Below are 13653 nucleotides of genomic sequence, written 5' to 3' on the forward strand. Positions count from 1 at the left end.
AAGAAAATTTATTATTTATATATTGATGTCTTTAACAATTATTAAAAACAGTCTAATGTATACTTCTTTGTGTTCAATATTTTCTCTATTTCATTCTTATAATTTGCAAAGATCTTCCACTTACAAAAAAGGTCTCCCAACCTTACTTCTACCAACAGCTATTGCCTTTTTTTCTGCTCTATTTTGTTCTATGGCTTTCGCAAAGGGTTGTCTACTCATATACTTGTTTTACTTTATTTTTGTTGTTTTTAAAACCCATCCAAATCAGGGTTTTGCCTATCACTCTCCAGAAACTTCTGATATTACCAACACCAATAAACTTATATTGCCAAATACAATGGCTGTGTCTTAAGTGCTGTACCATTTGACATGGTTCGTCACATACCCCTTGATATATGTTCTTCACTTGCATCATAGAAAACCACACTGTCTTGTAAAAACTATTTATTAACTGGTGACCCTTTTCAGTCTCCCTTCCAGGAACATCCTCCTCTTCTTAGTGCTAAAATACTCTAGCGCTCTGTCCTCCTTCCCTTTTCTATCTGCATTCCCTGAATGACTTCAGTTAGTCATAAAAAATCCAATACCATCATATCATAATAACTTGAAATCTTTATCTTTAAATTCATAAGATCTACCTCTCTGTTCAACATTATTATCCAGTATAGATAGATCACACATTGAGCTGGAACTACCACTGGCTTTGGGAATTGGACCCAAAATCAGCAGTCCAAAGTACTGTGTGTCTCCATGTGAACTCTTGGAGCCCTTCTTATTCTAATGAATTAGATCAGCCAAGAAATATTAAAAATTTAAAGAAATTTGTAATAATAATGAACTTCACATTGGAAATGAGAGGAATCTTGTTTTCTTTTCTTCTTAACTGGTATTTACACAAAGTCACACACACACACACACCACTCATCCTTCTCTTATACAAAGGGACAGTAGAAGAGACCATTTCTTATCAAGCTTCCATTAAATAGTCTTCCTTTAGAGTTTGGGGTCCTGGTGTTTCTTACTAGAAGGAAGAGCTCTAGTATTACTTCTTTATTCTATAGCTGAACATAGGACTATTTGACAACTATCAAATGATGACCTTCTCATACCAAAAAGAGAAAAATATATAATAAACAAAATACTTTATACACTTCACTGCTCAAATCTTCTAAATATGGAGATAATTTAAGATATTATAGATGAGTGTCTTTTTCTACATGAAACATTTAGCATGCTATTTCACGTTGCAATGTGAAAAACAGATACTTTAAAAATATTTTTGAGTGTTATGATTATTGTTGTTGTTATGTGACATCAAGTTAAGGAGCAGTTAGTGGATTTGAACCACTGACCTTGCAGTCCAGTGCTGATCCTACAGTGCTAGTATTAGTTTTGGGGGTATTGACTAGAATTCTTCAACTTTATCTAGATTTAAGACACTATAAAATGTAGTCTATTTCTGTTAAGGCATATACATTGAACAGACTTTATAGTTGAGCTTACAGAGTACCTGAAAAGGTCCATCTTTCTTTCTGTTAAGTGAAATTCTTAAAACTCTAATAAATTGTTGTCTTTCATGGAATTTACAATCAACTTTAGCTTTGTTTTTGTCTGTTTATTTGTGTGCCTATGAATACTTCACTCATCTAGATTTTTGATATTTCTTTATCATTTTATTCAGTTCCATTTTTCTTTAGTACTACATTTCTTTTCTTTTCTTAAAAAGAAAATACTCTTTAAAAATCCTTTTTCATTCTTATAGATTCTTCCCATCTTTCCAAAGAATTAGATATGGGGTTTGGTTGTAATATTAAGCTAAGTAGTATCATTGACGTAATTTATGGTGTTAGCCATGTGGGTTGCTAGGAAAAAAGGAGTTTCAGGCAGAAAGAAGAAATAAAGCAAAGGGCTTAAGATGGGAGAATAATTGTTTCATTGTTACTGTTAAGTGTCGCCAATTTGGTTCCAACTCATAGCAACCCTGTAAAGGGTTTTATCTACCATTCAGCAGACTAGTGCCTATCCTACAGAGCCACAGATTTTTTAGAATTTGTTAAAATTACCAGTATGGCTACAACAAGAGAGGAAAAGGGAGTAGGAGAGATATAAGGTGGTTTCTGTTAAGTGCCATCATTGAGTTGGATCCAATTCATAACTACCTTGTATAGGGTTTCTGAGGCTTTAAATCTTTGTGGGATCAGAATGCCTCATCTTTCTCCCTCAGAGTGGTTGGTGAGACTGAACTTCTGACCTTGTAGTTCATTGATGTTGTTGTTGTTAAGTGCCGTCGAGTCGTTTCTGACCCAGAGCGACCCTATATAGGGTTTCCGAGGAGCAGCTGGTAAGCTTGAACAGCTGACCTTGCAGTTCAAACGGCTCTGCAGTCTGGCGCATTAACCCACTGCACCATGTCCAGTGCTTAGTGTATGGAGCTACAATGTTCCCACAGGATTTTGAGGTGAGGCCTTCCTTGATCTGAATACATTGTAGCAGGATCTTTATTGATATTTCTGGTTATCTGAATAATGAAGGTTTTGAGTTGTAGGTTAGAAGCAATGAGACCAGTTAGGAGACTGTCACAATAATTCTAGTGAGAGCTGGTGATCCAAAGGTGACAACAGTGGAGGTCATGAGAATGGGTTAGACTCCACATATATTGTGAAGGTAAAACCAGTAAGTTTTTCTAATGATAGTACTTGAGTTGGCAGAAAAAGTGGGACCCAAGAATGACTCCAAGGTTTTTGCCTGAGCAATTAGAATATTGGAATTGTCATCAATTAATTTGGGGAATGCTAAAGGTGAAACTGATTAATAAGCAGTATTTTGTTTTAAACATATTGAGTTTAGACTGTTGACCAATTATATGTTGTTCTGGAATGTCTGTTGATATCTAGGTAGGAATACTGAGTAGCAGTTAAATATGCAATATTACACAGTTTAAGAATGCAGTCTAAACTAGAGTTTAATAAAATAGGAATATGTGTTTTGGTTGGTTAGACAGATAATAACCATAAATATGTGATATGGAAGTTATGAAAGACTTCTTTGATAAATTAACATGTGAAGTTTTCTAAAGAGACAATCTTGCTCACCTTTAATGATATCCCCTCTTCTCCCATAGGTGAGCATTTCAGTGTTATGATTTAGCATAGATAAAATATCAACTGAAGACTCACCAAGAAAATTCCAACTGCAGCTTACCAAAACATTTCACTTTAACAACTAATAATGTATCCCAAACTCAAAGTTTTCAAAACCTAATTTCTGATTTTATACCATCTTAAACCCAAACCACCCCTCCCGTAGACTTGCCCTTTTCAATAGAAGATAACTAAATCATTCTTATTGCCCAAACCATTAAATGATACACTTTAATGGTGGATTTTATGGTATACAAATTATATGTAATAAAGCTATTTTTAAATTCTTGGCTTTTCCTTTAATTCCATAATGTGTTATTTAAATGAAAGTGCCACAATTTACTTTAAAGGTAAATAAATTTAACAATGAATTGAACGCTTATTTTTAAAGATATAGCTCAGTTTTATTTTGATCTTTGTACTGTGAAGTTATGAAAACATGTATTAAGCTCACTTAAAATAAATGGGATGAATTGGAAATATGAAATATTACATTTTGTTGACAAGAAACATTCATTAACACTTCAGAAACAAACCAAAAGAGGAGTTAAAACATTTTCAGATGAATGTTCCCAAATTCTCATGTAGCAAAAAGGCTGTAGTTCACATTTGCTGCTTAAAAAAAAGAATTAAAAGAGATTTACATTTTAAAAGTGCTTTACTTCAGTTGCCTGATTACTTTTTATAGTTAAATTTCTGTTACCTTGAGCCCATTTTAAAATATGCAATTTTAAAGCAAGATCTTAATGGACGTCAGGTACACAGAATTATAATAACCATTTTTCAGATTTGAAAATTAATATCATTCAGTTGCACTGAGCAATATTTGTTGAATACAGACATAAATACACACATACATATGCATATATCTATGCAGCTCTCTACATATATAGATATACATGTGAGTATATGATACAGGCCTAGTTCTTTACTATACCATAAACATGGATAGTTTTACTCTGTGGATTCAATTACTCAGATCAGATGTGACATAATAAAGGGTAGGAAGAATGAGTCTGGGAATCTGAAGCTCTAGATCTTGACTCAGATGATCTGTCTTACCTAAGGTAAATTGATTATCTAAGTTTTAGTTTTCCAAAGTTCCTTTTGACTCTAGAATCTTAAATGTAATTTATCAATTATGTAAATTATTTATATAAATTTTTAAGTTAAAAAAATCAACCTTATTAATGTATAATTTGCTTATAATAAAATGCATTCACTTTAAGTTATGTGATTCAAAATCAACTCAGTGACAGTGGACTTGGCTTGATTTTTGGTTTAGCTACATAACTTGATGAATTTTGCAAATACATATACATATACAAATGCCACGCCAATCAAGATATAGAACATTCCCATCAATCCCCCTTCACTCCCCTGCCCCAGGCAACATCTATAGTACTTTCCTGTCACTAGAGATTAAATTAGTCTTTTCTAGAAATTCAAGCCAGATTCAGAAAAGAACACAGAACCAGGGATTTCATTGCTGATGTTAGATGGATCTTGGCTATAAGCAGAGAATACCAACAAGATGTTTATTTTTGTTTTATTGGCTACGTAAAACCATTTCATTTTGTGCATCATAGCAAACTATGAATAACATTTTGAAGAAAGGAAATTCCAGAGCACTGAACTGTGCTCATGCAGAACCTGTAGCTAGAACAAAAAGCCGTTGTTCTAACAAAACAAGGGGATATTGTATGGTTTAAAGTCAGGCAAGGTTTACATAAGAGTTTTATCCTTTCACCATACTTGTTCAGTGTGTATGCTGAGCAAATAAGTCAGAAAGCTGTGTTATATGAACATGACATCAGTATTGGAAGAAGACTCATTGACAAATTATATACAGATCATGCAACCTTGCTTACTTAAAGCATATAGGACTGGAAGTGCTTATGATGAAGATCAAAGAAAAAGTTCAGTGTACATTACAACTTAGTGTAAAGAAAATAGAAATCCTCACAACTATATCAGTAAACATCATGATAAATGAGAAAAGATTGAATGTGTTCAGGGTTTCATTTTACTTAGATCCAAAATTAACATTCAAGAAGCAGCATCAAGAAACCAAATGATGTAAGCAAATATTCTGAAAATGACTTTTTAAAGTGTTAAAGAGCAAAGTTGACAGTTTGAGAACTAAGGTGAGCCTGACTCAAACCAATGTATTTTCAATTGCCTCATATGAATGTGAAAGCTAGACAATGAGTAAGGAAGACTGGAGAAGAGTTGAATTTGAATTATGGTGTTATCAAGCTGTATTGGACCAATAAGCAACATTGTTATCAATGGAGAAAAGATTGAAATTGTTAAGGACTTCATTCTTCTTGGATCAACTATCAACACTCGCGGAAGTAGCAGTCAAGAGATCAGACGACGTATTGCACTGGGCAAATCTGCTGCACAGGAACTTTTTAAAGTGTTGAAGAGTAGAGATGTCAGCTTGAGGACTAGGGTGCGCCTGACCCAGGCCATTGTGTTTCAATAGCCTCATATGGATGCGAAAGCTGGACAGTGAATAAGGAGGATCGTAGAAGAATTGATGCCTTTGAGTTGTGGTGTTGGAGGAGAATACTGAAAGTGCCATGGACTGCCAAAAGAACCAATAAATCTGTTTTGGAAGAAGTGCAGCCAGAGTGCTCCTTGGAGGCCAGGATGGCTAAACTTCGTCTCTCCTACTTTGGACACATTGTCCGGAGGAAACAATCGCTGGAGAAGGATGTCATGCTGGGTAGGGTGGAGGGTCAGAGAAAAAGAGGAAGGCCCCCAACGAGATGGATCAGCCAGGTGGCATCATTGATGGACTCAGGTGTGGCAGCGGTAGTGAGGTTGGCCCAGGATCGAACATTGTTTCGTTCTGCTGTGCATAGGGTCGCTATGAGTCGGTTCCGACTCGATGGCACCTGACAACAACAACAACAACAACAACAAGCTGTATTGCAAGTACTGCCAGAAGAATAAGCAAATCTTTCTTGAAAGAATTACAGCCAGAGTGCTCCTTGGAAGTGAAGATGGTGAGACTTCCTCTCACATACTTTTAACATGTTATCAGGGCAGAACAGTCTGAAAAATATCACGTATGGGAAAGTAGAGATTCATCGATAAGGCAGAAGACCTCCAATGAGATAGGTTGACGCAGTAGCTGCAATAATGTCTCAACTATAGCAACAAATTCAGGATCTGGAAATGTTTCCAGAACTGAGTGAGAATTGACTAGATGGCACCTAACAACAAGAGAATTGTTGAGAAATTATCTCTTTTAGGCATTATTTACTGAGAGGAAACTCGAAGCCTATAATAGCAAAATTTATATCATATACAACTATTTACATCCTGAACTTAAAAAAATACAGACTGTTCTGTCCTGATAACTTGTCAAAATAAATATGGTGACAGGATACCACCCTAGCACACAGCTCTTGTGATTTTAAACCATTTGGTATCCCCTTATTCTGTTCTAATGACTGCTTCTTGGTCTAGGTCTAGGTTCCTCATGAGCACAATCAAGAGTTCTAGAATACCCATTCTTCTCAATGTTATCCATAGTGTTTTCTGGTCCACACAGTCAATAAAGCACAAGTAAGGATCTTTCTGATATTTTCTTCTTTCAACAAAAATCCATCTGATATCAGCAATGATGTTGTTGTTAAGAACCATCGAATCACTTCCAACTCAGTGACTCTGTATATGATTTCTGAGGAGCAGCTGGTAGATTTGAACCACAAACCATACAGTTCATATTGACATTATGATCTAGTGCATATAGTACAGTGCCACACGATGCCCCTCATTATATGTCCTCTTCTGAATAGAGCTTGAATTTCTGGCATTTCCCTGTTGTTGTACTGTTGCAATCACTTATTAATTATCTTCATGAAATTTTACTTGTGTGTGATAGTAATGATATTGTTCAGTTTTTTCCACATTCCATTGGGTTACCTCTCTTAGGAATGGTCACAAATATGGATCTTTTCCTATTAGTTGACCAGGAAGCTGTCTTCTAAATGCCTTGGCTTATATGAGTGAGTTCCTCCAGTATTGCATTAGTCTGTTGAAAGATTTCAATTTATATTCTGTTAATTCCTGGAGCCTGGTTTTTTTTGCCAGTGCCTTCAGTGCAGCTTGGACTTCTTACTTCAGTACCATGTTTGTGACCATATGGTACTTCTTGTAATGGTTGATCATCAAGCAATTCTTTCTGGTAGTGACTATGATTTTCTTCCATCTTTTCTGATGATTTCTACACGCTTCAATATTTTGTCCATGTAGTTATTGTTATTAAGTGCTGTTGAGTTGTTTCCAACTCATAGCAACTCTGTATGGGATCTCCAAGTTGCAGCTGGTGGGTTTGAACTTTCAACCTTGTGGTTAGCAGTGCTCATCCTATAGGGCCAAACTAAGACTTGATTTTGCCTGTAGAATCCTCAGAATTGCTAGTTGATGCATGGTTTTCTCTTCAGTTCTTTCAGCTAGAGAAATGCTGAGTGTGTTCTTAATTTTTGATTTTCTAAATTTGGATTTTGCTCATTATAATACTTGACTTTGTCTTCTCAAGTTGCTCTTTGAGATTTTCTGTACGTTCAAATAGCTTTTTATTAAAAATAATATTCTATTGTCTTTTCAGTGAAGGCTTACACATAGCTTAGATTCTCATTCAATAATTTCTACACAAATTGTTTAGTGACATTGGTTACATTCTTCACAATGCAAAAATATTCTCATTATCTATGTTCTAGTTATTCTGTTTACAACTGTTCCTACATTTTCATCTTTGTTTTAAAAGAATTACTGGCCTTAAAATTGCTTCTTAGTATATTGGAATAAATTTGCATTTTCAAAACCAAGTTTACAACAAACGTGACTGCACTCTCTTAACTGTTTTGCTGTACTCTCCTATTTCTACCTGGTTAACCATTATTTCTCCTGAATTGCTATGACACCATTTTTACCTCAAAACTTCTCCAGTGCAATTGGTAATGCAGAGGGAATAGCTGACTTTGGTTTGCAGGAAGCCCTACCAGAAAGGGAAAAGATCCGTTTCAAAGCTTTTAACTCATTTCCACCTCCTCATTGGTGGTTGTGTGCACTCAAGCCTTTTATGTTGATATCAATATAGAAATCAAGAATTTTTGATGCCATGATTTTGTTCCAGATAGGGCAGGTGAACAGTAAGAATAACGTTTTTTAAAAATAACCTCTTTTTTGGTGTGTCATTGACAATAAAACTGGCTAAATCACAAGAATCTTGAATAACAATGCAAATCATTGCATAATTTCTGTGTCCATACTTATTATTCAATCTATTATGATATGGTACACAAATATAATATAATTAAATAATTATTGTATTTGTAATTGTATGTACTGACTGTCTAGGATACACTAGTGTTTTTTGCTAAGTCATATATCCAATACAAAGGGGCTTCAAAAAGTTTGTGAAAAATATCATTTTCTTTCAATTCTATTTTCCCATAAATTTTTTTTAACTCCCATCATATATTCGTATATACATATGCTAACAAATATTGTAAAGTGCCGTCTAGTTGACTCCACTTACAAATATAGGACTTAGATATATGTTGTTAAGCGCTGTCAATTCAGTTTTGCCTCATAATGACCCTGTATAGGTGTCTGAGGAATGGCTGGTGGCTGGTAGGTTTGAACTGATGACCTTGTAGCTCAAACTGATCTTTCTGTCCAGAGCATTATCCTTCAGCACTACATCAGGGCTCTCTTTCTTATCTCAACATATATAAATATATATATAGTTGTTTTCAAGTGTCATCGAGTCAGTTCCAACTCATAGCAACCCTGCATATGGATTATAAAGAGTGACTGGTGGCTTGAAAATACATTTACAAATCTACTTTATATATATTTATATTTGCTACATTTGTGTATATATAGATTGCATATAATAATGCATAAATATATAAACTGCTACATTTATATATATATAAATGGCACATAATAATGCAATTTATGCATATATATAAATGTAGCAGTTTATATATACATATATAATAATGCAATTTTATATATTCATATATCATACATATGCAAATGTAGCAGTTTTATATAAATATATATAAAGGGGATGAGTAAATATGTTTTAAATTAATTTTAAATGAAATTTATGTGTTTGAAAATTACTGATCTACTTTTACATTTTTTAATTCAGTTAGATGTTTGCTCAAAAACTTAGTTTTCTTCACAACAAGTTGTTTTCACAAGTACTTATTTCTTAGCATGAAAGATGTTTCACTTTCAGTTTTTGAAGTTTATGAATTTTAACTTAACCATGAGTAAAAGCCTAAGTAACACTTCTCCTTTTTTTCCTACAGCGTTTGTCCAATGGTTCTATAGATTCAACTGATGACACTAGTCAGATAGTTGAATTACAAGAATTACTGGAAAAGCAAAACTACGATATGGTACAAATGAAAGAACGTTTAACAGCCCTGTCTTCCCGGGTAGGAGAAGTGGAACAAGAAGCAGAGACCGCGAGAAAGGATCTCATTAAAACGGAAGAAATGAATACCAAATATCAAAGGGACATTAGGGAGGTAAGTGATTCCTAACACTTTCACTCTATGTGTCCTGCATGCTGCCTCTGACATGCTATCTCCATAATTTCCCCTAACGGCATGTATTCTCTACCTCTTCTCAAAAGACTATAATTTGGGATGACTTACATTAGTTACGAAACTTGTCCAATAAAGCAAAAGACAGTTTATTTCACTAACCCTTTAAGTATGTATGGAAAATGGTATCAAGTCTCAGATGAAATAAAACCTTTCTGAAGTGGTTAATGATGTTTTTTTAGGTTTCAAATTTTCAACTTTTAAGAACCCAGAAGATGCATATGAATAATGAATTGTTATACTCTTAGCATATGGACATAATCAATGACATTTCTTTAAATTGTCCCCTCTCTTATTTTAGTTTTGTGTCTATGAATATGAATGTATATGAGTAATTGTAGTTATTTTTCTTATTCTATGCAACTTTTCCTAGACTTAGCAGCATTCCAGCTATTTAAAAATAGAGGGTACTTTAAAGTTATTATCAAAGTTAACATAAAAGATTCAGAGAAATTTTTTATTTGTTACATTGCTGAACTATCTTACCTCCTAAGAATCTAAGTTTAGAATCTTTTCATTTTCTCTCTATATTCAATCAAAAGTAAATGTTATTGATTTTGTTAAGTGCCATCCAGTCAGTTTCAACCTACAGCAACCTTGTATAGGGTCTCTGAGGAGTGGCTGGTGAGCTTTGAATTACTGACCTTGTTGTTCAAACCAACTTTACAGTCTAGCACATTAACCCACAGTGCCACAACGGGACTCTTATACTCTCTATATAGAGTAATTTTTTCATGACTTTTTATCTTTTCCTTTAGATATATTTTTAATTCACGTATTTTTATCTTTTATCTTTTGTTACGGAGCTCTGGTAGTGTAGTGGTTATGAATCAAGCTGCGAGCCTCAGGCACAGTAGTTTGAAACTACCAGCTGTTCCTCAGGAAAAAGATGAGACTTTCTGCTCCATAAAGATTTATAGCCTCGGAAACCCTGCACAGGGTCACTATGAGTTGGACCCGACTCCATAGCACACAACAACAACAACAACTAGTTGTTAATGAAATTGACTCTGTTCTTGGTGTCTGATTTTTCTCATTCTCTCTTGATCCCATTTTTTATCATATATTTGCCTCTACTATGACATGAACACAGTCTTGTCAAAGTTTTTGTTGACTTCCATGTTACTCAGTCCATGGATTTAGCTGTCAGAACTTTGAAGGAAGGTGATTGAATTTTCAGTCTTTCCTCCTTGGAGTGCTTCATTGGCTGACAATGCACTGTTATTAGATGTCATAGAGTCAGTTCTGACTTAGAGCAACTCTGTGTACAATGAAATGAAGCAATGTCCGATTCTGTGCCATAATGACAATTGTTTTCTGCTTGAATCCATTGTTGTGTCAATCCATCTCATTGGGGGAGGGCCTTCCTTTTTTTATGCCAACCTAACGTTTTACCAAACATGATGTCTCTTTTCAGAGATCAATCCCTGTTGACATGCCCAAAGTATTAGAGACTAAATCCCACCATCCTTGCTACGAAGGAGGAATTCTGATTGTACTTCCTTCTTACAAGACAGATTGGTTTATTCTTCTTGTGGTCCATGGTACTTTTAATATTCTTCTTCAACACCATAATTCAAATGCATACAGTATTCTATGTTATTTTTTATTCATTGTCCAACTTTTATATGCACATGAGGTTATTGAAAATATGACTTGGGTCAGGAGCACCTTGGTCTTCAAACTGACATCTTTTCTCTTTAAGTCTTTAAAGCAGTCATTTGCCACAGAGTTGCCAAATGCAATATTTGATTTCTTTACTGTTGTTTGATTTCTTTACTACTATTTACATGAGCAAGGAGCTCTGGTAGTGTAGTGGTTACGAATTGGGCTGTGAACCGCAAGGTCAGCAGTTCGAAATTACCAGCTGCTCTGTGGGAGAAAGATGAGGCTTTCTGCTCCCATAAAGATTTACAGCCTCAAAAACCTTGTTCAGGGTCGCTATGGGTCGGAACTGACTTGACGGCACTTAACAACAACAACAAATTTACATGAGCACAGACTAGAGAACCAAGAAAAATGAAGTCTAACAACTGACCCAGTTGTAAGGATTTCTGTTTCCTTTAAATTGAGGTGTAATCCTTACTAGAGGCTATATATAGTCTTTGATCTTCACCAGTAAGTATTTTAAGTCCTTTTCATTTCTAGCAAGCAAGATTGTGGTCATCTGTATATCACAGGTTGTTAATGAATCGTCTTCCAATTGTGATGTACCATTCTTCTACATATAATCCAGCTTCTCAGATTATTTGCTCAGCATGAAGTTTGAATAAGTATGTTGAAAAGATACAATTCTGACACACACCTTTCCTGACTTTAAACCATTCAGTATCCCCTTGCTCTGTTCAAACAACTGCCTTTTGTTCTTTGAGCACAATTAAGTCTTCTGGAATTCCCATTCTTTACAATGTTATCCTTTAGTTTATTATGATCCAAACAGTCAAAAGCTTTTGCATAGTCAATAAAACACAAGTAAACATCTTCCTGGTAGTCTCTGCTTTCAACTAAGATTCATGTGACATCACCAATGATATCCCTAGTTTCGAGTGCTTTTCTGAATCTGGTTTGAATTTCTAGTATGTACTTGTGTAACCATTTGTTAACTATGCTCAGCAAAATTGTGTTTGCATGTAATATTAACAACAATGTCTGATGATTTACACATTCTGTGGGGTCACCATTCTTTGAAACAGGCACAAATATGAATCTCTTCCAATAGGTTGGACTCGTAGTTGCACTCTCCCTTTTTTTTTTTTTTTTTCTCATCTTTACTTGGGTTTTTGTTGTTAGGTGCCATTGAACGAAACACTTATGCACAACAGAATGAAACACTGCTCCATCCTGGGCCAACCTCACTACTGTTGCCACACTTGAGTCCATTGATGATGCCACTTGGCCAATCCATCTGGTTGGGGGTCTTCCTCTTTTTCTCTGGCCCTCCACCTTACCAAACATGATATACTTTTCCGGTGACTTGTCCCTCCTGACAATATGTCCAAAATATGAGAGATGAAGTTTGGCCATCTTGGCCTCCAAGAAGCACTCTGGCCGCACTTCTTCCAAAACAGATCTATTGGTTCTTTTGGCAGCCCATGGCACTTTCAATATTCTCCTCCAACACCATAACTCACAAGCATCTTTTTATTTCCGTAGGTTATTGTTATTAAGTTCCACTGAGGCAGTTCCAACCACTAGTGACCCTGAATAGAGTTTCCAAGGAACAACTCGTGGGTTTGTGCTACCAATCTTATGATTAACAGTCCAGTGCTTTTCCTAAAGCAATATGCAAGTAGTGAACATAAACAAATGTGAATGAGATAAGAATATATCAAACAAATTTTACACAGACTCAGAAAATGACAGATACTCCAAAGGTGTTGGACTCCTGTACAATATGTTCTCTATGTGTTCATGGATAAGTAGTTCTTGAGTATTTCTCTCCAATCCATTCCACTTCTCAACTCAGCAAAGTTCATAAACGTTGACCTCTTTTCTGAATGACTATTAAAGAATCACTAAGACTTTTGGATCTTAAATCACCACAGCCATTTCTTTTATTTTCTTTAAAACTTTTATTTTTTTGTGAATTGAGACAATGTTTACAAATAATGTCATAAGTTTACATTCAGTAAGTAATACACTTTGTTTCATCTCAATGATGGCACTGTCTGCCATGAAACAATAGTTACCCTGCTTCCACATTGTGGTTCCTGTGTTTGTAGCAGATATGCCCCGACGCTGTTTAAGACAAACTATCCCAAATTTGCATTACTGCCTTCAGAGAGGAGCTCCTTACACATGCCTCACATGGCAGACGCTTGGGTCAATATTCGAGTCACTGGGATAGTACAGAGGTTGTTTTGGTA

At 35.1% G+C, this 13653-nt stretch overlaps 1 protein-coding gene and 1 pseudogene across 8 annotated transcripts in view; one reads left to right on the top strand and one right to left on the bottom strand.

Moving 5' to 3' along the window:
* PPFIA2 (protein tyrosine phosphatase, receptor type, f polypeptide (PTPRF), interacting protein (liprin), alpha 2) overlaps nucleotides 1-13653 on the top strand; it is a 749227-nt gene that overhangs the window by 532683 nt on the left and 202891 nt on the right. For all 8 annotated transcript variants that reach the window (XM_006871823.1, XM_006871825.1, XM_006871827.1 and 5 more), the window contains one exon: nucleotides 9488-9709. In XM_006871823.1, coding sequence (XP_006871885.1) covers nucleotides 9488-9709 — 222 coding nt within the window. The remainder of the gene's footprint in view (nucleotides 1-9487; nucleotides 9710-13653) is intronic.
* The window catches only part of LOC102826185, a 3937-nt pseudogene continuing 421 nt past the window's right edge, over nucleotides 10138-13653 (bottom strand).

This window comes from Chrysochloris asiatica, unplaced genomic scaffold, assembly GCF_000296735.1.
Source record: "Chrysochloris asiatica unplaced genomic scaffold, ChrAsi1.0 scaffold00175, whole genome shotgun sequence".
NCBI classification, from domain to species: Eukaryota; Metazoa; Chordata; class Mammalia; order Afrosoricida; family Chrysochloridae; genus Chrysochloris; species Chrysochloris asiatica.